The following is a 26,370-nucleotide window of genomic DNA, read 5'->3' as shown; positions in this document are numbered from 1 at the left end:
GCCTTACCAGCAATGTGTCAGGGCCGATCTCTCCACATCCTCACTCGTACTTCTTAGTTGTTCTTTGTTTTGTAAATTATAACCGTCCCGTGCATGTGAAGCGGTGTCTTATTGCGGCTTTGATTTGCATGATGCCGAGCATCTTTTCATGTGTTTATTTTATTTTATTTTTTTAAAAGATTTTATTTATTTATTTGATAGAGAGAGAGACAGCCAGTGAGAGAGGGAACACAAGCAGGGGAGAGGGAGATGGAGAAGCAGGCTCCCAGGGGAGCAGGGATCCCCATGTGGGGCTCGATCCCAGGACCCTGGGATCACGCCCTGAGCCAAAGGCAGAAGCTTAACGACTGAGCCACCCAGGCGCCCCTTCCCCCCCCCTTTTTTGAAATTGAAATAAAAGAAACATTTCCAAACCTCTTCAGTGTTTTATTTATCCCTGGGCTGGAAAGTGTCACCTTACCCTGTGAGTGCGGGAGCCAGTGACAAATCTCCTCTTTGGAAGTGGACTCTCTGCTGGGTCTCAATGGCCCCTAAGGAACCAGTCTGCCTTCACGCTGCTGAGGGGTGGGAATGGCCATGTCCAGGGAGACAGCGCCTTGCTGGTGGACGGACAGTTTTAGGCCAATGTATTCTGTTCTTCTCATCACGTGCCTGAGTGTGTGTGGGTGTGTTTGCACTGGGGTGTATGGGTTTTGCAGACTGGGTTAGGAATGCCAGGAGTTAGCGTCTGTTCAACAGGAATATAGGGCAGAACGAACATCTACCATCTAAAGGAAATACCGATTTCCTTTAACACGATGTGATTGTTGCATACATTTATTTATTCAACTCAGATTCAACTCAAATGAGGAGGGACTGAGGCTCTGCTCTGTGTTGGCTCTTGCCCTTGGGCCTCAGGGGTGAGTCCAGGGGCATGAGGGCAAAGACAGGAGCGAAGACAACCCAAGGACAGGGAAAGGCAGCTGAGGTCAGTGGAAACCAGACGAAAGCCACTCTGGTTGTTCGACTTCGGTGAAAGGAGAGCGCAGGGAGGCCCATGTCCCAGGGGAAGGTTTTGTGGGAGAGCGGCCCTGGCAGGACTCTGCAGAGGTCATCACCGCTAGGGAAGGAGGAAGAAAGCCTGTGGGCCCTGAAGGCACACACCGCCAGCGGTGAAGTGACTCTCAGTGGATGGTAGACGTCCTGCTACTGTCAGTCAGGACTGACCTCCTGCAAGGGCTGTGGCCTCAGGCGCCAGAGCAGCAGGCCCAGCAGCAGCGCGCCCCCCAGCAGCAGCAGCGCCCGCCGCCACCTGCGCCCAGCCACCTCCAGCCAGCGCCGCCCCCGTCCCCGTCCTGAGCCGCCCGCCGCCGCCAGCCGCTGGGCCACCTGCCGGAGCCTGTGGTCCGGGGGCGTGTGGCGCAGGGCCTCCGCCAGGCCGTACACGGCGTTGGTGAAGGGCGCGCCCCCGTGCTCACGCGCCAGCCGCTCCACCTGCGCCAGCAACAACTCCACCTGCGCCTCGCGCTGCGCGTCCGCCGCCCGGTTGTTCAGGGCGCACACGCGGCCGCCGCACTGGGCCACCAGGGCCCGCAGCGCGCGGTTGTCGGTGTAGCGAATGTAGTCGTCCAGCGAGGTCCCCTCCAGGTCCTCCAGGCGGGTGAAGACGACGATGGTCCGCGCCAGGACGTCGGCCCCGAACAGCTCGCGGACACCGCGCAGGGCCTGCTCGTCCTGGGCGGTGAAGCGGCCCAGCTGGGTGACGAGCAGCAGCGCGTGCGGCCCGGGCGCCGACAGCAGGTAGCAGCGGCCGCGCTCGGTGCAGTCCGGGTCGGCGCCGCGGCCTCCGGCGCTGAAGAGGTCGGGGGTGTCGGTGACCTCCACGCGCCAGCCGGCCCAGCGGCGGCTCCCCTGGGCGCAGGTCCTGGTCACCGGGGTGGATGCGAGCCTGGACGGGAAGCGCCTGTGGGCCAGGATGCTGTTGCCGGTGGCGCTCTTGCCCGCGCCGGTCTTGCCGGCCAGGATGAGCCCGAGCCTGGGCTCCTGCGCAGGCGGCACGTCTTCCCAGTCCTCGGAACCTGCGAGGACAGAGTAGGCGTGGGGGGCCCGCCTTGGAGCCGCCTCCCGCTCTGCTGCCCTGGGCCTCAGGGGTGTCTGTGGGACACAGGAGAGCAGCAGGCCTTGGGCTTCTGCTTCTCCAGCCGAGCCTTTCCTAGGGGGTCTGGGCAGAGCTTGTCCCGCTCCGGGGCATCTGCACCCCTCTCTCTCCCGTCTTTGGCCTCAGCACAGGCACCTGTACCCGCTCCAGCAGCTGGTGCGCATGTCTCGGGAGGGCACCCCTGACGATGCCAGGCCCTGACTCCGCTGACATTATCTCCGGGCACGCTCGCGGTGCAGAGCTGTCGCTGCTTGACACCTACCCTGGCCTCTGGGATACTTCTCCGAGACGCCATCCCAGCGGGGAGAGGCGGGAGGGCGTGGGAGGCCCGGGAGTGAAGGGCTGTCTGGAGTCCCTGCCACCCTGGTTGGAATCACAGCCCCAGCTTATGTCCGCTGTGTAACCGAGGGGAAGTTGCTTCACCCTCTTCAGCACAGTTGGAAGTGGTGACAGAGAGTCGTTTCTCCCGAATTGCCCAGAGGATTAGGGGAGCTGGTCCCTTGCCTTCTCCCCTCCTTTCCTCTTGCCCTTCTCCTCCCTCTCTCTTACACCTGCTGCCAGGAAGTTACCTGCTAAGCCCCCATCCTTGTTCTCTAGCACATTCTAGCTGGTAAATCGTGTTCCCTGTACTCCAAGATCTCATTGCCTCCACCTCCTCGTCTGTGGGGCTCAGAGTAGATTTCTATTGTTTTTTTTTAAGATTTTTTATTTATTTATTCGACAGAGATAGAGACAGCCAGCGAGAGAGGGAACACAAGCAGGGGGAGTGGGAGAGGAAGCCAGAGCTGACACCTGGGGCCAAGTACACACAGTGAGGAAATTCTTACCATAGGTGTTTTCTTCATCTCTTGCCATCTTCCGTCCTCCCATGCTTGCCTGGAAGAGGCCCAAACACAGTTCGTTCATTCATTCATTCATTCATTCATTCATTCATCGAATAGGTATAACAACCTTCGATGGGTCAGGCAAGGTCCAAAGAGCTGGTGGCAACCACAGTGCAAAGGTCATGGCTCCTGCCTTCCCCTGAACATCAGCACATAGGGAAGAACCCTGGAAGGACCTGACTGGTGTTGGAACGACACCAGGAGAACGTTTGGTGACCTTTCAGGGACTCTGAACACAAACACCAGAGGGGAGATGATAGCACGTCCCTGTGTCAGAGTGAGCTCAATGCTAATGTTCCCAGGTAGTTCTGTGTCAGTGACATAAGCTGGAGCTTCCTAGTTTTCCCAGGAGATTCCACAGCCAGGGGAGACTTCGGAAAATGCTGAGAATCCAAAAATTTGCTCAGTGACTTGGGGACTACCTTAGGGTGGTTGGCCTGGGAAAAAAAGCGAGAAGAGAATTTGCATTTTGTTTTTGGAAATTGGAAAGCAAACATCCCCCCAAGCTGATCTGAAGAGCCTGTGATCTGCTCTCAGAAAACTGAAAATCTGGGCTTGTGTCATTTGTCTAAGTTTGATTTGTGTGCTGGGGAGATGGGTCACCACCCTCCAGCTCCTGATGTTCTTGCCCCAGGTCTGAGGCCTCTCAGAGTAAGTGATTAGACCCATTCCAACACGGTGTAATACAGTTAAACACTCAGCGATGACGTCCGTGTGAGCACACGAGTGCCGGGACAGAAGCGCCCAGCCTGTCCTCCGTCTGCCTCTCTGGCCGCGTTTCCAGCTCACCCCCTGCTCATTCGGCTGCTCCACAGAGAGCAGGTTTCAGGATCCCCCTTCCCTCCTGCGCACTTGCTCCTCTGATCACTGATTCTCACCCACGTTTCCATCTGAGTCCTGTCTGTGCCTCACCATCCATTTCAAATGCTACCTCTTCATGGTGACACCTGCTTACTGTGGGTGACTGTGTTCTGTCCCGTGGGCGCCACCCGAGGAAAAGCACAGGGAGGGGCTGCTGGATAACTTCTCTCTGGCCTGAGGACTTAGGTGACAGGTTTGCCTGGTACTCAGTCTAAAGGGTTCTGTGTTTCTGCAGTAACACCCCTGCCACCTCCCCAAAGCCCTCAGCAAAGGTCAGCCCACAGGCTTAGGGGATGAGTTATCTTGTGCATACAAATCAGCAAACTCCCATAACTGACCCCAGAGTGGAAGTGAGGAAACAGATTTCGTGCAAAGAACAAAAATAGAGCTAAAGCCAGAAGTCCTGGTTGGAAATGAGAAAGTGTGCTATGGGAAATTCACTGAACTCTTGAGCAGGTCATTGGAATTTTCCATATTGTTTAGAAAGGGTGTCGAAATGATTTTACCTAGTTTTTAAGAGGAAAGTAAGCCCCAGCTGACATCTGGGGTAACAAATGGCTCTTAACTGTTGAGGTGTGTAAAACATGTCGAATCCCATATTCTTAATAGTCTGAGTTGAGTGTCTCCCAGACTTGCTGCTTTTCAGAAGTACTTGAGTGTTCTTAAAAATACACGTTTTTTTGGACCAGCCTCAGAGATTCTGATTCTTAATCCGATGTTGCTGATGTAATCAGCCCACCAATCAGAGTGTGGAAACCAGTTAATTCTTCAAGCTCTTGCATTGTACAGACAAGGGGATTGAGGTTTCCTTGCAGCTGGGAGGGGGAAGCTTGAATTGGGGAGCCCCTTTTACGGGGCTGAAGACCAAGTTCCGAACCTCAGATTTCTCCTGAGGGCCCCTACTGTGGGAAGTGAAAAGGAGAATGGCGGGGGGTGTGGAGTAAATTCATATTTCTCTAGATTTGCCACAGTGTAACTTGCTCCGAGGTTAGATTATTTATGGTTCACAGAAAGATATTTTGCCTTTGCTGAATATGCCACTTAGACTATCTTTAATGCCTTTTAAACTGTGTTTTGTTCCTGGAAGTGCGTCCAGCCCCCACTCCTCTTACTGTATTAAGAGAATGTGGAAGGAACAGGTTTTGCCCCTAAACAGGTGTGTGTGCCTTCCAGGCTGGAGACGATGCTTCCTCTGAGCTTACTCAATTTGAAACTCAGAACATCTGTAAAAACCTGGAGGCGTGATCTTGACTGCTCTGCCTCTTGTTGACCTGCCTGGTATTGGGTGGAATGTAGGTGTTCAGGCAGTAAACATTCTCAGAACCATGTTCCTGCTGGAGGGTCACAGCTCCCTCGCAGGCATCCCCCTTCCCCTGTGGGCTCACTTTTCCCGCAGCAGGGGTGACAAGCTCTGATGTTGGCTCTAGAAGCCCCTGACCTAGTACTTTCCCTTCAGTTGTGAGTGCTGAAGGCTGTTGCTCCCAGTGCAGGGGGAAGTCTCAGAGCCTCTCAGAACTAGGAACACTGGCAGGGAGTGTGACAATTTAAAGGGACAGAAATGTTTGCTAAGAGTTGTTCGTTTGCAGTGTTTCTCCTACAAAAACCCCTCCCTGCTGTGACTAAGGTGGTATGTGAATCCAGCAGGGCCCCCAACACCAAATATTTTGCTGTAGCCAAGGAAGGGAGGGTGTTATAAACCCCCATGGTCTGGCTCCTCCTCTTCTTCTTCTCCTTCTTCTTCTTCCTCTTCTTATTTTTTTAAGTAGGCTCCACAATCAGCACAGAGCCCAACGCAGGGTTTGAACTCACAACCATGAGATCGAGACCTGAGCCAAGATCAAGAGTCAGATGCTTAACCATCTGAGCCACCCAGGTGCCCCGGGTCTGACTCTACTTCTAGAATTGGTTACTGATCTAATCTTTAATTACTTTTCATTCTCTAGGGCTTTTTTTTTTTTTTAATAAAATAGGTCCAGAGAATCTTCTGTGCCAGAACAAAGAATGTGAGAGCTGTTCTCAACAGCTGTCTATTGATTGGATATTCATGTGGTGTGGCCAGTGCTACTCTGGGGTCCGTTGTGTCAGAAGAGTTTGGAAGCAGAATCTCATCATCCTCTAAGAAATGAAGGCTTCCCAGCTATTAAAGGCCCAAGGGCCAGCTGGTACATTGAGGATGAATACCTTTACACAGTTCTTAAATTAGCCTTATTTTTGAGGCTTGGTCTAGTTATCTGTGTTGGTATCACCAATTCTAGTCTTCTCTCTTCTCTCAAGAGGGTCATGAGAGTAAGATCACCAAAAGAGCCAATCATTACATGGTGAACAGGCTACAAAAGACTGTTTACAGACCCAGTAAGGTCACTAACCAGCTATGTGACCTGACCTAACTCCCATAAACTTTCTGAAGTTGACTGTTGCAATGGGGAGGCTAACCTGAGCACTAGTCTATTGACTGGGAGCTGCGTTTTATCTCTTTCTTGCCAGCCCATTTTTTTTCAGATAGGGAAGAGACTCAACTTAACGTATTTTCCATCCTTTTTGGGAGACAGAGTTTCTTGGATGACAGACACCCCTACTGTTTCCACTCAGCATTGCTGAAGCAAAAAGCTTCTTGTTCTCCCACTAAATCAGCAGGACCAGGACTAGTGTGGGGCAGTTGTGGTGTCCAGGGGGCAAAACTTAAGGAGGCACCCACTCCTACAGTCACTCAAGTGCCGACCCTGCAAGTGAGCAACCCTGAAAGTGAGTGCTTCCTTAAGGTAAGGTGCCTGTTGCTCCCCAAATTTCCATCAACTGATGAATGGATAAAGAAGAAGTAATGTATATATACAATGGAATATTACTCAGCCATCAAAGGAATGAAATCTTACCGTTTGCAGTGGTGTGGATGGAACTAGACAATATTAGGCTAAGTAAAATAAGACATCAGAAAAGACAAATACCATATGATTTCACTCATATGTAGAATTTAAGAAACAAAACAGATGAACATGGGGGAAGAAAGAGAGAGAGGCAAACCATAAAAGTCTCTTAACTATAGAGAAAAAACAAACTGAAGGTTGCTGGAAGGGAGGTGGGTGGGGGGATGAATTAAATGGGTGATGGGGATTAAGGAGGGCACTTGTGATGAGCAGTGGGTGTTGTATTTAAGTGATGAATCACTAAATTCTACAACTGAAACTAATATTACACTGTATGTTAGTTAACTGGAATTTAAATAACTACTTTAAAGAGAAAAAAATAATTCTTGACAAAACAGGAAAGAATATCCAATGGAAAAAAAGACAGTCTCTTCAATAAATGGTGCTGGAAAGTTGGACAGCCACATGCAGAGGAATGAAACTGGACCATTCTTTTACACGATACACAAAAATAAACTCAAAATGGATGAAAGACCTAAATGTGAGACAGGAATCCATCAAAATACTAGAGGAGTACACAGGTAGTAATCTCCTTGACCTCGGCCGCAGCAACTTCTTGCAAGACACATTTCTAAAGTCAAGGGAAACAAAGCGAAAATGAACTATTGGGACTTCATCAGGATAAAAAGCTTCCACATAGCAAAAAAAAAAATAGTCAACAAAACCAAAACACAACTGACAGAATGGGAGAAGATATTTGCAAATGACATATCAGATAAAGGGCTGGTATCCAAAATCTATAAAGAACTTATAAACTCAACACCCAAAGAACAAAGAATCCAGTAAAGAAATGGGCAAAAGACATGAACAGACATTTCTCCAAGGAAGACATGCAAATGGCCAACAGACACATGAAAGAACGCTCCACATCACTTGTCATCAGGGAAATACAAATCAAAACCACAATGAGATACCACTTCACACCAGTCAGAATGGCTAAAATTAACAGGACAGGAAATGCCACATGTTGGCGAGGATGTGGAGAAAGGGGAACCCTTTTATGCTGTTGGTGGGAATGCAAGCTGGTACAGCCAGTCTGGAAAGCAGTATGGAGGTTCCTTAAGAAGTTGAAAATAGAGCTACCCTATGACCCAGCAATTGCACTACTGGGTATTTACCCCGAAGATACAAATGCAGTGATCTGAAGAGGCACCTGAACCCCAATGTTTATAGCAGCAATGTCCACAATAGCCAAAGTGTGGAAGGAGCCGAGATGTCCTTCAACAGATGAATGGATAAAGATGTGGTTCATATATACAATGAAATGTTACTCAGCCTTCAGGAAGGATGAATACCTACCATTTACATCGATGTGGATGGAACTGGAGAGTATTATGCTAAGCGAAATAAGTCAGTCAGAGAAAGACAATTATCATATGGTTTCATTCGTATGTGGAATATAAGAAATAGCATAGAGGATCATATGGGAAGGGATGAAAAACTGAACGGGAAGAAATCAGAGAGGGAGACCAACCATGAGAGATTCTTGACTCTGGGAAACAAACTGAGGGTTCCAGAAGGGGAGGTGGGTAGAGTGATAGGGTGATAGGGTGACTGGGTGATGGGCATTAAGGAGGGCATGTGATGTGATGAGCACTGGGTGTTATAAGCAACTGATGAATCATTGAGCACTACATTAGAATATAATGATGTACTATATATTGGCTAATTGAATTTAAATTTAAAAAAAGAAAGAAAGAAAAAAAGAAGAAAAAAGTGCCTATGGCTCCTCACCAGCCTCGTCCTACTCCAAGCCATGCAGATCAGCCTTGCCTAAATCTTTGAAGTTCGACATATACATTCCATTAAGATGCTTTCAGTGCCTCTGTGATAACTCTTTATCATTCACTCCTTATCATTTCCATGAATGCATATGATGTCTTACTTCAACCACTTGTAACGCTCTGTTTGAGGGATTATCTGGCTGCAAGAATTGCTTAGCTAGTGCATGGAACAGGCTGAAGTTGTCAGAGAGCTGGTGTTTCTTGAAGCAGGGCTTATCAGTGACAGAAGTGAGTGGTTAGATACCTTGGTGTCCTGGCTTATTAAATTGTCTACTGCTCACCAAGTAAGGTAACTCTGAGGTGTATTTCACACCAATTGCTGAGGTCCTGAACTGGACTGAGACCCAGTATTCTACAGTGGGAACATGCTCATCAGTGCAACCTGGATTGGCTCTATTCCCCTTCCCGGTCTCATATTCCCACCACCCTACTAGTGCTTTCTGGGATTGCTTTCCTATACAAAAGCAATTGTCTCTGTCTCCATTTTCCTCTACATTCCTACTAGCTTTTGACTATTTCTCACTCTGTCTGGGCTTGGTCCCCTATTATTTGCTGACTTGCCATCGGGTTGTAGAACCCGTCTGAGGTCTAGGGCCCTGAGGCTCCTGGGATTCAGAACTATCCAGGACATCTGCTTCCTCTCCTCTCCTCCTCCAGTTCTCTGCTTTTTCAATACTTGCATGTTCATTATAAAGTCAGGAAAGATGACCTGGAAAATATTGAATTCATGAGTTTTAAAGAAAACATCCTTCCTGAACAGACCTTCAATGAGAAGTTCAAACTTTCTGGAATCATTCTTCAGCCCTGATTTTGCCCTGTCTTTATTTGGTGTGCCCAGAGCTCAATTATCAGCATTTCCAGGGTTACAAAAGAATAAAATGATCTAAATATCCATCAGCAGAGTTGGTTATAAGGACATAACTCCTTCAATAAAATACTGACTACATGGAAGACATTGGCCCACTGTTCCCCAGCATTTAGAAGCACTCTTTCAGCATCATGTAGGTACCACTTTCCTTTTTTGGGGGGGCGAGAGGGAGGTTGTGATAATCAATGTTTAATTGTTGGAAGTACCGAGCAAGGAGGTAGTATCTAGGACTCAATGAGAACTAGGTCATGCTTCCTAGTTTGAGGGCATAACATAAAAAGGGATAGAAGTTTGTAAGCCAAATCAGCAGCTAAAATGTTGTGTGTTTCACCTTCAAATATTATGTACGTTGGGTCACTGAAGTCAAAGGTATAGAATAGAGGTTCTGAGAGAAACACAAATATTGTAATAAACTGAGACTTGTGCAAGAACCCTGGATGAGTTCAGTTAGTAAAGGACCAGGAGAAAGGACTTAGGTGGAAGTATATTTGAAGAAGTATCAGTATGCCATAAGACACAAAAGAATGGGGGGGGGGATCTCTCAGAGAAAATGTGCAGGGTATAAAGAAAAAAGGACTGAGGACAGAACTCCAAAGACCCTTATAATTCGGGAACCATCATGGGGAAAGCAGTGCAAATGTTTGAGAAGTGGGGCAATCGCTGAAAAGTGTGTTGTTATTAAAGACAAGCTGAAGGAAGTTTGAAAGAAAAAAAAGTTGAAATGGAGGATATTTTTGCTTCTGGTTAGATTGCAGAAAGATGCTAAAGTCTTTAGTCTCCATACTGACAAAAGGAATTAGACAGTAAAAACATACTCCTCTGTGTCTGGCAAAGGATGTGGATGCCAAGAAGCACCGAGGAACTGAATTCTCTGTAGAAAAGAGCCCTTCATAGGTGAGCAGAGAGCTGAGAGGCCTTCTACACCTGGGGTAGGGACTTGGTTTGGATAGAAACAAATGGAGGTGTTGGCTTGCCAGAGAAAGTAGATTTTGCAGAGTGGAGGAGAAATTAGATGATCATTTGACAATGGGCTATCAAAATATATTGGGATCTGTACGATCCCAGGGGGAAAACCAAATTGGTTATCTTGATAGCTCCTCTCCTTCCCATCACATATTTTTTCTAAGAAAACAGCAGTGTGTAAGGGTCAAGAAAACAGGTAGAAGTGATTCAATCCTATTAGGCCCTATTAGTGAAGTAAAACCATTTTCAGTAAGAGGCTTACACTATCCCAGTTCTAATGCTGACTAGATAAAAGAGCTGGTAGTTGTTGTATAGGGGGTTATTGTGGGTTGCATGAATCAGAGGTAAACTATATCTGTTTATTTTTTTTTGTAAGATTTTATTTATTTATTTGTCATAGAGAGAGAGAGAGCACACAAGCAGGGGACATGGCAGGCAGAGGGAGAGGCAGCCTCCCTGCTGAGTGAGGAGCCCATCGTAGGACTCCATCCCAGGACTCTGGGATCATGACCTGAGGTGAGGACAGATGCTTAACCGACTGAGCCATGCAGGCATCCCAAACACAATCGATTTAAAGTTGAAGCTCATTCTCATTCTCAACTGAAATTTAGGAACCAATGATGTGATCATTCTAGCTGGCAGACAGACCAATGAACATGTACTCTTCAGGAAATAGACAAAACTAGGGTAAACATGCTTGTCTGGAATATAATACAAATTTACATGACATATGAAGAATCAGGAAAATAGGACTCATAAGCAGAAGATTAAACAGCTAGTAGAAACAGAACCACTGATGACTCATTCATTGGAATTAGGGTAAGGATTTTTTTTTTTTACAGAAGATTTTATTTATTTATTTGAAAGATGGAGAGAGCAGGAGTGGGGGGAAGGGGCAGAGGGAGAGGGAAAAATGGCTCCCAGCTGAGCAAGGAGCCCAATGTGGGGCTTGAATCCAGGACCCTGAGATCTTGACCTGATCAAAAGGCAGATGCTTAACTGACTGAACCACATTGGGCCCCTCAGTTAAGTACTTAAAAATAACAATTACAAAGGTGCTAAAGATTTATACAAAAGGAAATATAGGGCTTAAGAATTTCAGGAGAGAAATATAAACTGTAAAAAGAACTAGAAAATAAAATATCTCAAATTTTAAAAAACAACAATCAAGTCGATGGACCTACAAGCTCTGAAGAAGGGATCTATAAACTTGAAGACAGGTTAAGAGACATTATTGAGACTGAAGCACAAAAAAGAAATAAATGTTGAAAAAACAAATGAATATGGCACTAGCGAGCAGTGGAATAGTATCAAGCAGTCTAACACAATTAGAATCCAGGAAGGGGAAGATAAGACTGAACTAGGTAGAATGAAAACAAATTGAGAACGTAATGACCAAAATTTTAAAAATTTGATGAAAAACTTGAACGCTTAAATCCAAAAATCTTAATCAATGCTAAGTAGGAAATACAAAGAGAAACAAACCAGGCACTTCAGAGTCAAAATACCGAAAACCAAAGAAAATGAAAACTTTTAAATCAGCCACAGGAGGGGAAAAGACCATATACATAGGGGACCAATATAAGAAAGACAGCTGCTTTCTTATCAGAAACAATGTAAGCCAGAAAACATTGGAATACGTTTAAAGTGCTGAAGAAAAAGGAAAGATCAGCCGAGAATTCATTATTCAGTAAAAGTATCCCTCAAGAATGAAGATTTAAAAAAAATACATTTGAAGACAGTGCAAACCAGAGAGAATTTGTCCCACTAGGGCTTGTATAACGGAAATGTAGAGCAAGGTTAGATAGAAAAAAAAAAACCACTTGGATGAGCAGGAAAGAACAAAGTTTTCCAGAAACGTAAAATACGAGGGAAATGTGAAAATATGTATACTTTAAATATGAAATTTATGTATTCAGTTAAAAAATGAATTTGTAATATTAGCTCCCTGAGGGTTCACTGACATAATCCGGAAGCCTCACAATCATTTCTTCCACTTCACCGACAACCCAAGGCTGACTTTCTTGATCTCAGGATTGATAGTGGCATTTGTCTGTCGGTCAACCCTGCCTTCTATGTTTGCACCTTCCTGATGGCTCTCAACTCGTTTTAGCCCCACATTCTTTTTATATGTATTGTTTGCTTCACCCTTGGAGTCTTCCTGATTTTCTAGTGAGCTCATCAATCACGAAGATTCTGTTTATCTTAATAAATTCCACATCTATCTGCATTGAACAGGACAATGCTGCACAATTCCCACCTTGTGTGAAGGGTGAGCCTCTGTGTGTGTTTTAATACTAAACAGGACTGGGGCCAGAGATAAAATCTGGCCAAGCCCGTTTCAATATTAAGCAAATTTGATGCACATGAAACAGATAACTGATGTGTGAGTGTGTCTTTGTGTGATTGCTTCACATGGATTCATCCCATTCTAGAGTAAATGAACCATGCGTTCACTTACCAACTTCTGAAGATAAAACGACAGAACAGAATTAAAGGCATGGGCTCTCAGGAACTTCACGGCTTATTTATTATTGCTGTGTTAGTATACTGAGTAGAAATTTTATTGTTGTTTCTATTATATTCAGTAGAAATAGCAGTATCATAAAGAAGAAAAGGCGTTTCCAGGAACATAAAACTGGCTTTAGAGATTTGCAAATGAGAGGAATTTTATGTTTACAAGCTTTCAAAAGGTTTTCATGCCATATTTCAAAACAGTCAGTAACTTTTAAAATAACTTGGTTCATTAAGAGAGTTATGTTACGATATAAACCCTTCACAGAATAGCTAACATTTACTGATGTCAGGCACTGCGTTTTCCAGGGAAGGCACTTGGATTCACCCCATATCTGGCCATGAATAAATAATCGCTGACCTGTAACTATAATCTAAGAGTCTTGCCTTGTCGCCCAGTGATCTTTCTCAAAATTATCATCAGTATTTTAGCTATCATTAACAGTAAGCTACAGAACAAACAACATACACTAAAAAGAAAGCAGGAAAACAAGACACACATTCTATACAATACACAAAATAATAGAATTAGCAATTTGACAAACAACTGAATAAAAAGTGAAATAAAGACTGGTGTTTTGATTAGGGCTTGTTTCAGGTAATTGGCTTTGGCCCTGGTGGAGTAACGTCTCTGATTTTCCATGTACTTCCTAAGAGCTCTTTTGAAATCCTTGAAACTTTCCTCTTCGCACACAGGTCCACACTCTGACGCTGTTACTAGGCTGTAGAGCCCATTGGTGTAGTGGTCACCACTTCTCTCCAACACCAGGTCTTCCATCAAGTCCATTAGCTCCTTCACTTGGCCATCCCGGTTGCTCCCTGTAGCACGGTTGTCAAAGGCACACACTCGCCTGCCGCATGCTGCCACCAGCTTGGATAGGGCTGTGTTATCTGTGTCCTGGATGTAACCCGTCAAGGATTCTCCCTCGAGGTCTTCCTTGTGGGTGAAGAGGACAATTGTGTGACTCATGGCACCTTCACCAAAGATCTCCTTCATCCTCTGCACAGCCTGCTCGTCCTGGGTGGTGAATCGGCCCAGCTGGGTCACCAGGAGCAGCACATGGGGTCCTGGGGCAGAGAGTAAGTAGCATCTCTGCACCTTTTTGCACAGGGAATCGGAATGGTCCTCCCCAGAAAACATATCCGGTGTGTCAATAATGACTATCTCTCTCTCTCCCCAGCTTCCCTGACTTTCACTGCAAGTCTTAGTAAAGGGCTGGGCAGTCAGCTGTGACCCAAATGCTTTCTTCCCAAGGATGCTGTTCCCGGTGGCACTTTTGCCGGTTCCTGTTTTGCCCACCAGAATGATTCTCAGCTCTGATCCTCTGGCGCGTTGGTTCTTCATATATGGTCCTGTAAGAGCAAGTTTCCTGTGTTATGACTATACTGCTTATACCAGTGGAATATTTTTAACAACAAGAGATATTCCCACATTATGAGCAAAGACAGTGTCCCAATATATTGGTTTTAAACTAGACGCTAACTCCATTATTAATCAAATCAACAGTGATTTTTAAAACAACTCAATTTCTCCCGGCGCCTGAGTGGCTCAGCTGTTTGAGAGGCCGGCTCTAGATTGTGGCTCAGGTCATGATCTTGGGGTCCTGGAATGGAGCCCCGCATAGGGTTCTGTGCTCAGTGGGGAGTCTGCTCAAGGATTCTCTCTCTCCCTCTCCCTCTGCCCCTCAGCCTGCTCCCTTGCACGTGTGCTCTCTCTCTCTCCCTCTGAAAGCAATAAATAAATTTTTTTTTAATCTTAGTTTCTCTTCAGCTACAGGATGCTGCCATATTGGGTCCTAGCAAACCATACTTGGGGGACGATATGGATTTAGAAACATATCTTCTCATGCAAGGCTTGCCTGAATCACCCAGTTCTGACTGTCTAAAAGACAAATTTTCTGAAGATCAGAGATGTGTAGCCACAACTGTGGGTTTCATCCCCAGGTGGATTAAGTAACTTGACTCTGTTCTAAGGCCAGAGATGGCTCCTCTGACCTTGCTGGGTTGGGGTGTGGTCTTGACCACCAGTGAAAAGGCTGGACTGGGGAAATGCTGGAATAAGCAGAGTAAAATTCTTCTCTCTAATGGAGAAACATCTGATAGCTTATACTTTGCTTGGGGAGAGTAGCAGGATTTTTATATAAAATGGCACACAATATGGTTAAATAATCACACACACAAGAAGTCACTTACCAGAGTGACTGCATTCGTGTTGGTCCATTGCTGTTCCTGAGGCACAGAGAGACCAGAGACCAATTATATATATAATCTACATATTCCTGAGCCACATGGGACTTAACAGTTATTTCCCCATAAAGGATTTTGAAATAACTTATCATGGCTTCTGTGGCCCCCTTGCTTTTCTTTCCTATCCAGCTCTAAATATATACATAATATTATATAACATATGAGATATATATATATGTATATATATATATGTATATATATATATATATACATATAATGTTTTTAGTTCTGAATCATGCAATACCCTTGTATTCCTAGAACACTGTCACACCCATGCCTTGTTTGTTTCGACATAACTGATGGGGGAAAGAATGACTCTGTCTTACAGAGACATAGACATTTGCCCAGAGCCACCCAGTAAGTTAGTGAGTAGAGAAGATGTACGTTTCATTTGTAAGCCCCACCTGCTCCTGGTCTCCATGTTCACCTCTTCTCTATCTCCTTATTCCCTCCTCCTGTAACCTCCCAGTCTCTCTCTTGCTCTCCTTGGCCTCACCAATTCCTTGTCTCCCCTTCCTTTCTGGGTCTGCCTTCCACAATCCAAGTTTCAGTCTTCTCTTGGCTTCTCCCCTCCTTTCCTCGCCTTGCTCCCTCCTCTCCTGCCCTCTCCCCTCTCTCCAAATCTCCCCCTTCATTTGGAATTCTTGTGAGAGACTCAGTGAATTAAGTACACTGTCCTTGAAGCCTGAACTACATTTCATTCAATCCATCAATTACTTGAATTTTCCTCATTCCTCAACAGCCAGCTTGAAGAAGCCCTGGGACCCATTCCCTTTTCCCTGTGCAGTGAGAAGCATCGGTTCGTTTTCATCAGATGATTTTTGTCTCTTGCTTCAGTCTGGCGGGGTACTCCAACGTGAAAAGGCACAGAAGACTCACGAGCACACGTGAATGCCCACATTCTGCCCAGTTAGCACCTTTATTGGCTTCGTGCTAAGAAGCTCTCTTTGCCAGTAACGTGATAACTGAACTATACAACGTTCACAGTCCTGTAAACGGGCTGTACTCCAGCCAGAGGCAGCCACTCTAAATCGTTCCCCTTAAAACAGGGAAAATTTGTTCTTAAAAAAATATCTGTTTTTCAAGCATAGCCTGGGAATTAGAAATCGACACTGTGGCACTTCTCATGAATGTGGGCTTACCTGATTTACTGTCCAAAGAAACCCAGATGACTCCCCGACCAAACCTGTGACTTGCCAGCTCAGCTCAAACAGAAAGAGAAAATAAAACAAAAGCCCAACCTGTGTTCTTCCTCTCCTTAATGTCTGCAGACCTTCCCTGCTGCAAAAGAGCCCCACCATGTGCCTGTGTTAAAATGGGAAAATTCAATCCGCCGTTACTTGCTATGATGTGGAGCACATTGTCTTGCCAGTAGTGAAAAAGCCGTGTTGGAAGGATTTCAGCTGGACAGGGAAGAAAGGCAGGCATGTGGGGTAGCTGGTAGATTTGATCTCTTCCTGCCCCGGGCCGTGTCCTCCGGGTCACAAGTTTGCCCAAATGCATAGCCAGCCCAGGAGTTAAGCCTCATTCTCAGGGGTGCAGTGACTGTTCTAAAGGCAAGTATCGTTGGGGGAGGACAAGAGCATGGGTCTGGGGGTTGGGGGACACCTCTAATGGGGTGCTGAGCAGAGGGAAAAGGATGTAGAAAGGGGAACCTGTGAGAAACCCATTTCTTGAGTCAGACTGGGAGTTAGCAGTCATTAACCCTGAAAGCATTTTGAAATAACTCCTTCATGGCTCGCATGGCCCCCCTGCCTTTCTTACCCATCCAGCTCTGTCATTTCAGGGAACACGCCTCTGGAGACTAATGATCTAGTTGTGTCCCCAGTAATAATCGGGAGTGTCCACATTCCAGAAGAACAACCGAGAGAGTTCAAGTCAAAACCATTCAAATGCTCTTTCTGCTTCTTTATATGACAGTCATCACAGCAGGAGGAGGGAGAATATGGAGTTTACATTGCCTTCATCCCAGATTCCTAGTGACCACATGTGGCTTTCCCTCCCAATGCACTGATGAGGAATCATCCCCGGCTCTGCACTCGGTCTTAGGGAGGCTGGGAAAGGCAGTGGAGCCATGCGACTTGGGTGAATATCACTACCCTGTTACAAACTATTATCAGTTTGTTTTGTGTTCTTCCAGCTCCTTCCCTGACAGTTCCTTAGGTATACTTAAAGAACAAGACAATATGGGCAACTCCTGCTTCATATCAGTAATCTCTTCCTAAAAATACACCATTCTGTGTCAAACCACTAACAGGGACCTATTTCCTATTGTTTTATAGGTAAAACAAACACAGTGCAACATACATCACCCAAAGCCCATTACTTTTCTAAATCATAGATAAAATTCAGGAAATCAGCTAGAGATAAAATTTTTTAAATAATAAAAACTTAAGACATTGCTTTTCTGAACCCAAAAAAGCACTTGGGTTTAACAAAAGACAGCTATTGGCTCATATAAGTATCCTGACAAGGAACACAATTTAAAAATGGGCAAAGGACACGAATAGATATTTTTTCCAAAGGAGACGGACGAATAGCCAACAGGTACATGAACAGGTGCTCAGCATCACTAAGTACCAGGGAGATGCAAATCAAGACTACAATAGGCTGTCACCTCACACCTGTCAGATGACTGTGACCAAAAACACAAGCAATAACAAGTGTTGGCGAGGATGTGGAGAGAAGGGAAACCCTCGTACACTGTTGGTGGGAATGCAAACTGGTACAGCGATTATGGAAGACAGATGGAAGTTCCTTCAGAAATTGAAATAGAACTACCATACGATCCAGCAATCCCTCTTTGGGGTTTATACCCAAAGGAAACAAAATCAGTACCTTGAGGAGATACCTGCACTCCCATGTTCATTGCAGCATTATTCTCAAAAGCCAAGTTATGGAAACAGTCTATGTTTGTCAGTGGATGAGTGGATAACGAGGATGTGGCAGGTGTATACAATGCCGTATTGTTCAGACATGAGAAAGATGGAAATCCTGCCGTTTGCCACAATATGGAGAAACTTCAGGTCATTATACTAAGTTAAATAAATCGGACAGAGAAACACAAATACCGTATAATCGCACTTATATGTGGAATCTAAAAAGAAGTCGAACTCATAGGAACAGGGAGTTGTAATGGTGATTACCGGGGGTTAGGGATTTGGAGAGATGAGGGGATGTTGGCCAAAGGGTGAAAGCCTGCAATCGTAAGGTGACTAAGTTCTGGGATCTAACATACCACATGGCGACTATAGTTATAATTCTGGAACGTACACTTGAAAGTTGTTGAGACGGCAGATCTGAAGCAGTGAGAGTGTCTGACATGAACTAGCAAAGGCTGGGGTAGTGTGTCGACCAATCCATGCCTGAAGTTTGTTGCTCACTTCCAAAGTTTCCTGGAAGAGATAACTGCAAACCAAAACAAAGGAGAGACACAACACAACAGATAAACTTGACACAGAAACAAAAAACCAAGTTGGATCTTTTGAGAGAGGTTAGATTTAGTGACTTGTCCATTGAAAAGTGTGTAAAATTGTGAGCTTAAGAAAGCACAGGAGTGGCTGCCAAGGAATTGGTTTGAATTGACGCCATCGTTGCAAAAAGGGCCAATCTCATAGTATAATCATAAAAAATAAAAACTAAACTTTTAAATTAAAAATTTTTAAATAAATTTGAAGTCCTATAAAAGTGTCGTCACACACTGAAATTAAGTTCTCAGAAACTTATCCGAGTGGCTGTGCAGGGCTGCCTCCGCAAGGGAGAGAGCAGCTAAATTCTGCACGTAGCATTTATTTTCTCTTTTATCAGAAAAGCAAGGGCAGGTGCCTCAAAGCGTGGAAAAGGAGTACAAAGGGATGGCAGCTCTCCTGAAGCCCTAAAGCAAACTTGCATCGTCCCCTACACGCCGGCACGTATGGAGGCAGTCATGGGATAAGGGAGGAGGGGGATGTTTGGGCGAGCAATCCCCAGGCACAGGAAGGGGGGAGCTATATTCTATAGCTGCTAACCTATGCCCTGCCCCTGGGGATCATGGGATCCTGCTCCTAGCTGCCCATTGTGTTCAACACCCGGAGAACAGGAAGGATGCTGATGTTTCAGTTGCTTCCACAATCACTCCTTAGGGTTTACAATACATTTTCCAGAATAACTCCATGCAGAAGACAGCAACAGAAGCATTCCACTAAATGATGCAATTACCAGCAGTGTCACGTCACCAAGGGCAAGTCAGGGAGCGCAGGAGACGTCCATTTTGAGTCTTATTCCATTGCTTTGTCTACCATCTCAGAGGATGGATCACAGTCATCCCCTTCCGGAGCGTCAAGTACCATGATGTGAAGACAGTTCCCAGCTCCTTGAAATGGGACACGGACAAGCCTCAGGCATGACTCATTCCACTCTCTCCTCCACCGGTTCACCCCCACACCATCTCAACCCCTCTGAACAGCCACGGTGATTGCTCCTCAACCTCCCTACTCTCTCAGGGATTAAAGCCGACCAATACTCCCTTAAAATTCCTGACTTTACTTCACTGTGAGGAACTGGTAATCAAAACAACCAGGAGAAGAGTGCCGTCACCTTGGGGAAGGAGTGGAGAAGCCATCTTGGATGCTCCAGCCCCAGCAGGTGCAACATGGAGAACAATCTAGGAACACACTTCACAACCAGGAAGCCACAGCCATGGGGCTCTCATCTAGCTGCGTCCCACCTACCTGTAGCCATTCCAGCCACCCCAACTGAAGCCCCAGTCTGCATGGAGGAGAGACAACTCATACCCTCCGTCTCTGCCTGAATTCCTAGCACATGAAATCACGAACGTAATAGAATTGTTGCTTTATGCCGCTGAGTTGTGGAGTGGTTTGTAGTCCAGCAAGAGAAAGTTGGGTCACCTGAAGAGATTCCTAGAAGTAGCATTGCTACACAATTGGTACACGTATTTGTAATTTTGATAGGTATTACTGGATTGCTCACTATAAAATGTTAACCAAATTACATTATACCAGCATTGTATTAGTTTCCACATATCCCTGCTCATGATTTTATCTGCCAATCTGATCAGAGAAAAATCATATCTTAGTGACTTTCATACACATTCCTCGACATGAGTGTGAATGAATATTTTTCATATGAATAGGAACTGTCTTTTTCTTTATCGATACACCTGTCTTATATATTTGTTGCCCATGTTTAAATTCTCTTGTTAATCATTTTGAAATTGGTTTGTGGAAGTTCTTTATGGGGCCCCAATGATCACATTTCCTCTTCTTCTTGGCTTCTTTCTTTTCAACTTCCAATTTCGTTCACTTGTGTCGTGGCTAGTCTCTAGAAGAATGTCAAATAATCACAAGGACAGGAGGCCTCCTTATGCTCTTCCTAACTTCTGTGGCAATACTTCACTGATTCTCTTTGAACAAGATGCTTGGAGGTTCAGATGGAAAATGTTACCATCCTGAAAAAATAACCGATTATGAGACGTTGAATTTTAACAACTTACGTTTCAATAGCAAAAGGGATTACCAGATTATAATACATTATATATATATAATAATACATAATACATTAACTTATACAAAAGTATTTCCTGATATTGATCCTTCTTTGCCTAGCAGGTAAGGTATTGCTGGATTCTATTTGTTAATTGCTGCGTTAGGATTTTACATTGCTTCATAGTGATCTTATCCATTTCTGAAACAGAGTAGCTCCTCCCTCTCTAACTGCCCCATTACCCGGGTTCCAGCTGTTCTAGCTACATCAGCTTTTGGGCTCCCCTCTTCTTTCCAAACCTAACAGCCATGTTGTTCCTCTGAACAGATTCTTCACCTCCAGAGGAATTCTGGTTCTATCTTTTAAAAGAAAACAAGATTGTTTACCACCACCACCCTTCCCCCATCATGACTGCCTTTCTTAGGCAAGCCTGACATGGAAGAGAAACTGAAGGATGGATTCCAAAGCCCTGTCCCTCATCGTGCTTGACATTACCTGCTTTTGAGTAATCTTACTGGGGCCCTGCTTCACTTCCTCTGCTCCCTACCCCTTCCCCCTTAGTGCACTGAAACAGAACAATTGTGGTCAACGAGAGCTGAAGAGGAGCCCTGGCCCTGACCACGGAGGTGAGCACTCGGAGTCTTGGCCCCCATCCACCTCCTGACACCTTCCCCTGTGCTCTGGACCCTGCCTTCCTTCATTTCCTCACCAACCATTTCTACATGAAAGCCTTTCATGTTTACTTCTTGTTTTTGCTGAGTTCAACTGTATCTTGATAAGAACCTGGTTTCCGGGTGTTTTTGCCAAGACTGAAAAATAACTTTTGTGGTTTAGTGAAAGAAAACCACAAACCCCAAAGGTGCTCCTGAGGCAAGCTCCGTCCCCCAAGGGAGCAGTGACCCATCTCATCTGGTGTGACCAGAAGGGACTGAAAGTCCTCTGTCCAAACACACGTCTGCATCCCACCACCCTAGAGCTATCGTTCCTCTCCAAGGAGGAAAGGTTTTCCCTGGGATCACGCATAGGCAAACAAAACAACACATAGGGAGAGACTGAGAAGGTCAAAGTCATTCAAGCAGAGCTGAAGATTCAAATCCTCAGATACCAGCCAGAGGGTGCGTTTGGGGTAGGCTGTGACCCCGGGCTCTCAGATAGGCAGCATCGTAGAAGAGATGAGCTCTGCAGGTCTCATTTGCGACCGGATCCTGGTTCTGAATATCATCCACTGAGATGGTAGACACCGATCTATTCGGTGTCTTTCTAACTTGACCTCTCCCTCATAGCCCCCAAACGTGAATGCCACCCCCACCCCCACCGACATTTCAGTTGCCCAGAATTCGTCAGTGATCACGTACGGCCAAACACGTGCTCCCCTGATCTGTGCTTACTGAGCTACGGTGATAGGGTCTGCAATGGTGATGTTTTCTTGAGCAACAGACACATGGTAAATCTGATTGCATAATCTTGACCTTGTACCCACAGATTAAATTAAGGATGTGAAACCAGGGCAAGAGGGAAATTCCTTCTGTCTACATAACCTCCCTCTTTCCTCTCCCTTCTCTCAACTCTCTTACTCCCTAAACCCTGTGTCACCCACTCTTGTCTGCGCCTCTCTGTCCCACCTCACTGTATTTCTCTCTTTCTTGCACGATGTCCCTTTGGCAGTGCGGTCCCAGTGCCTTAGCCCCTATACCAGAGCGTCTGAAGTATCCCACCATGGCCCTCAATCGTGGCTTGCAGTCCTTGCAGATTCCAGAACTGACGGGTCCTAACGCTCACAAACAGCAGACAGAGGCACGGGCTTTTCTGGAAAGGCCTCTCCAGACTTTGCCCAAGCTGCTTCTCAGATCCTGCCACAACCAAAATACATACCCCCCACACACCATGGTGGCCAGTGCCCCCGCGGCCCGCCCATTCCTAACATTTATTTTTAGGTGTTATTCTTTCTGAGTTGAGCCCCTCTATGGAGGAATTTGCTTCAGAAGTTAATTTAATCTGGACACGAAGCAATGATTTCCTTCCCAGGAGATACAGGAAGTTTCAGGATGCAGGCAGACCATTCCGGTAGGGTGGTGGGAGGTGGTTGCAGGGTCCCCTTTTCCTCTAAGTGTGACCCACTGGCCATGAGACATTCTCACATGATGACGGGAATTGTACAGATGTTAACAAAGGACGGTGTATGAACTCCCATATCTGTGTTCCATTGCATGAACACGATGGGACTTTTTTTCTAGCTTCCCTCCACAATCAGCTCTACCCTTCCCATCGCTACATCAGGGCCCACCTTCTCTGAGGAGCGCCATGGTGCTGGTTGTGATCATGCAGTGACAAGAGGACTCTTCCTCAGCACAGAGGCACTGGTTTTCCTACGTCAGACTTTCCCATTGTCACCTTGGCATTTGTGCCTCTCATTGATACACAAGCAGAGTGGAAAGAACATGCGTTAGAGGGACAGGAGGTGCAAGTTGTAGGCACTAAGCTGCGCGTGTTTTATAGCTATGGGCTGGACTCACAGGGGCTCTGAGCGTCCCTTCACATGTTTTAGGGTTAAAATAAGGGTTGTGGCAGGTGATCGTGGGCCTTTTCCTACGACAGCGTTAGAGGTGCCCGCTACTTCTGGCCTTACCCAGTGGGCATGAGAGCCCCAGCCACCAACCTCCATCAGGGCTGAGCGGATTCTCAGAGAGCCACAGAGTGGCACGTACCTGTGCCTAGTGATCCCTAATGGGAGACCATGGGTAGCGACCAAATCGGGGGAGGACAATGACAAAACTGGGAGGTTTGGAAGAGCGAGCCCTGTCAGGGCAACACTCGTAAAAGCCCACTGTTCCACTCGTCCTGGGGTTCTGACTTCTAGGTTCATCAGGGGAGTGTTGAGAGGGAGACATCTAAGGGTAAATTAAGTCAGCTTTATCCACGTCTTGGCACAAAATAGTCAAGGAGGCTGGGTGTGCACAGCCCCTTCCTAGTATTCTCAGACCCTTTCTCAGCACCACAAACAGACCTTGCCCTTCCGAGCCCTGAGCTCTGCCCTACTCCCAGCCTCAGTGTCAGGAGGGCGGCCAGCGGGAGGGCATGCGCAGTGGGGGAAAAGCCCTGGCTCATGGCTGGGTCTGCTCAGCATCTCCTACCATGTCCCGCTCTCCCCTTTACAATGTAGCGTCTTGTCTTTACACATGTTCTCCATCACTCACCTAAGTGTGTACCCCTTTATTAGTGCCAGAAGTTCAGAAATCCCAGAAGGAAACCCAACAAATCGTAGAAGTGGGACTCCGTACAAGTTTCTGGTGCACGCGCCAAAAAGATTGCAAACCCGGAGCACTCAAACCAAACACGGAGTGGGGGTGTGGTCCTAAGGCAGCTGGTACAGTGAGACAGCAGCGCCTGGGTACTCTTCACAGTGATGGCTGCTAAGGTGAGAATTTTCTTCAATGGTAGGGAATTGGCAGCTGGTTCCCTGGTACCAGTTCTGGGGAAGAGTTTAAGTTTGGCTGGTGATTTCCAGAGGCAGAAGCAACGTCAAATCCTCTTGCAAAATAAGCAAAATCAACCTTTGTATGGCTAACCTGGTTTTGCTTAGTTTCTCCCAGGGAATTGCCAAGCGGTCTTCTGTGTTCTACTTAAACACGACGATGGGGGTTTTGTTCTTGGGCATCTCCAGGAAGTCTGTGGTATACACTCGATATCAGCCCATTTCCCAGAAACGTCTTGAATGGTAAGAACAAGACCGTTTGTTGTAAACTCAGCTGTAGGTGCGGCAACGCTTCTTGTGTCTTCTCACCATCACTTCCTACCTCCCCTCCTCCACCTTTGGCCTCCTTATCACACAATATCATGGTCACCTCACAGGACAGAGCTGGAATGCTGGGACCATGGCCCCAACTGGTATGTGGGTTGTCGCTTGGAACAGGTTGAAGGGGGTGAGCAGGGACAAGGAGAGGTGGCCCGGGAGACTGCTCTGAACCCCACGCTGGGTGGCGAGGGTGAAGCGGAAGCATTTCTCCTCAGTCTCAAACCCACACCAGGGCTTCATGCAGAACATACAATGAGCAATTTTGACTCTCTTGTGAGCGAGTAAGAGACCACTTAGTGAGCACAAGTATTTCTGCCCTTCCTCTGCCTTCCAGCCTGAGCCCAAGGTGTGAGCTCGAGTGAAGGGAACCTGAGCTGTGGACAAGCATACTGAGCAGGTGAGGCAACTCTGGCACAGGGGCACCCTCAACCAACCCGTGATAAGCATTTGGGCTGGTCCTGTCAGGCAAGCTCCTGGGAGACGACCGCTTACTGGAAGTCAGGGAAATAACTGTGTCTTTGCTCTGTGTTTGTTTCTGTTTCCATTCTTGCTTAAAGTATTGCAATTGCCCTTTCCACGTCCCTTTTGATTTTCATGAAATGACACAGCGCAAAAGGGGGCAAACAGGGAAAATGGGAGCAAAACTGGCAAATACCACTGGAAGACCAGAAAAGGCAATCCCTGATTGACAAGAGGGACGTTCCTGCACAGTTTTCTCCACCCAATGCCTCACTCTTCAACCCTTGGCTCTGCCTGTCCAGATCGCCCAGAGGGGCTGCCGCCAACTTCCCAGTCCTTGGGGCATCCTCCTTTCCCGCCCTTGTTGGCTGTGTTCAGACTGGACCCCTGCCCCACCACCACGTCTCAGTGGGGCCCTAAGCAATTTCCTGTGTGCTGAACCAGCCCTTCTCTGCAGTCCGAATTAATAAAACCCCAGGTGAGTGAAAGCAAAGCACAGGAGCAGATTCATAGAGGAGATGTGTTTGAGGGGAGAGCGGGGAGATTTAGAAAGTTGGCTCTCAAGTCCCGCATAATGACGCGCCTTTAGACCGAAGCCAGAATCATCAACTAGTGAGAGGGTCAAGCCCAGTAGCAGTGGTTCCCCTTGCTCTCCTACAGAAACACCTCTTCCTGCTCGTGCCTGAAACCACCCAGCGGTACAAGCTCTCTGTTCCAACTCCAGTGGCCTCTCCCTGGCGGGTCCCTCTTCTATTTTTGAGCACCTTGGTTAGATTTTCCTTGGTGGTGAAGAAACCTGAAAATAAGTGCCCATTTGTTTGTCTCCTGCATTTGCAGATGAACAGACAGCAAATTTCTTCCCATCTGTGTGATTGCCAAGCACGTTGGTCTTGAAACTTTTATTCAGTTCCTTCATCATTTTCTCTCGAATTAGTTTATGCTCTTCTTTCCTATTCTTTGCTACACCCCTCTGAACACTCCATATTGGCAATATCCCCCCAAGGTAATCTCTGGAATTGGTCATATGTTTGTAGCTGTTGCTGGTTCAACTCAAAGACCCTGGACTTCGGGTAATAAAGCCTGAGTTAAAGGGACTTCATTTTGGTGACGCTTTTTTGCACCATTGGTTCTTATTGGGTTTGAGCTCCACTAAGAGCTCCAGATCTTTTCTACTGAAATTATCTAATCAGAACACCTCCAGTCTGGTCTTCTGAAATCTATTTTTGGAAGAACTATCATTTTAGAATTTTCAAAATAATTACCCAGCTTTTTTTTTAAGGTTTTATTTATTTATTTATTTATTTATTTATTTATTTATTTGGGAGAGAGAGAGACAGAGATACCAAGAGAGAGCAAGAGCAGAGAAGAGACGGGGGAGCCCACCGTGGCACCCAGTCCCAGGACCCTGGGATCATAACCTGAGGCAAAGACAGACATTTAACCCACCAAATCACTGAG

At 46.3% G+C, this 26,370-nt stretch overlaps 2 protein-coding genes and 1 long non-coding RNA gene across 6 annotated transcripts; 1 reads left to right on the top strand and 2 right to left on the bottom strand.

Annotated features, from left to right (window-relative positions):
- Window positions 1-800: 800 nt before the first annotated feature.
- GIMAP1 (GTPase, IMAP family member 1) lies at window positions 801-5,341 on the bottom strand. Its single transcript, XM_040641230.1, has 3 exons — window positions 5,268-5,341; window positions 2,965-3,013; window positions 801-2,057 (listed from the first exon to the last, which is right to left on the bottom strand). The coding sequence occupies exons 2-3, from the start codon at window positions 3,005-3,007 to the stop codon at window positions 1,192-1,194; spliced, it is 909 nt and encodes a 302-aa protein (XP_040497164.1). The 5' UTR covers window positions 3,008-3,013; window positions 5,268-5,341; the 3' UTR covers window positions 801-1,191.
- Window positions 5,342-12,924: 7,583 nt separating this feature from the next.
- LOC103678464 (GTPase IMAP family member 2) lies at window positions 12,925-16,680 on the bottom strand. 4 transcript variants are annotated; one of them, XM_008707809.2, is made up of 3 exons: window positions 16,421-16,680; window positions 15,126-15,161; window positions 12,925-14,285 (listed from the first exon to the last, which is right to left on the bottom strand). In XM_008707809.2, exons 1-3 carry the CDS (start codon window positions 16,605-16,607, stop codon window positions 13,300-13,302), a joined length of 1,209 nt encoding a protein of 402 aa, XP_008706031.2. In that variant the 5' UTR covers window positions 16,608-16,680; the 3' UTR covers window positions 12,925-13,299. The 4 variants fall into 4 exon arrangements, with proteins under 4 accessions (XP_008706031.2, XP_008706032.1, XP_040497163.1 ...); XM_008707810.2 differs by having other exon boundaries at window positions 16,322-16,679; XM_040641229.1 differs by lacking the exon at window positions 16,421-16,680 and adding an exon at window positions 15,897-16,080.
- A 6,891-nt stretch (window positions 16,681-23,571) lies between these two features.
- Window positions 23,572-26,070, top strand: LOC121105164. The gene is made up of 3 exons (XR_005837562.1): window positions 23,572-24,375; window positions 24,788-24,850; window positions 25,215-26,070. It is a non-coding gene; the product is annotated as an uncharacterized LOC121105164 (long non-coding RNA).
- The last annotated feature ends 300 nt before the right edge of the window (window positions 26,071-26,370 follow it).

This window comes from Ursus maritimus, unplaced genomic scaffold (genome assembly GCF_017311325.1).
Source record: "Ursus maritimus isolate PB19 unplaced genomic scaffold, ASM1731132v1 scaffold_247, whole genome shotgun sequence".
NCBI lineage: Eukaryota > Metazoa > Chordata > Mammalia > Carnivora > Ursidae > Ursus > Ursus maritimus.
This window is presented reverse-complemented; position numbering and strand designations above follow the sequence as displayed.

Bases quoted from the DNA above. Each gene is read 5' to 3' on its own strand.
- GIMAP1 (XM_040641230.1), bottom strand. From the start codon at position 3,007: ATGGGAGGACGGAAGATGGCAAGAGATGAAGAAAACACCTATG. The intron at 2,058-2,964 runs GTAAGAATTTCC...CTGTCCTCGCAG, and splicing joins AGATGAAGAAAACACCTATG to GTTCCGAGGACTGGGAAGAC.
- LOC103678464 (XM_008707809.2), bottom strand. From the start codon at position 16,607: ATGCCTGCCTTTCTTCCCTGTCCAGCTGAAATCCTTCCAACACGGCTT. The intron at 15,162-16,420 runs GTTGGGCTTTTG...TCTGTGCCTCAG, and splicing joins TAAGGAGAGGAAGAACACAG to GAACAGCAATGGACCAACAC. The intron at 14,286-15,125 runs GTAAGTGACTTC...TTGCTCTTACAG, and splicing joins ACACGAATGCAGTCACTCTG to GACCATATATGAAGAACCAA.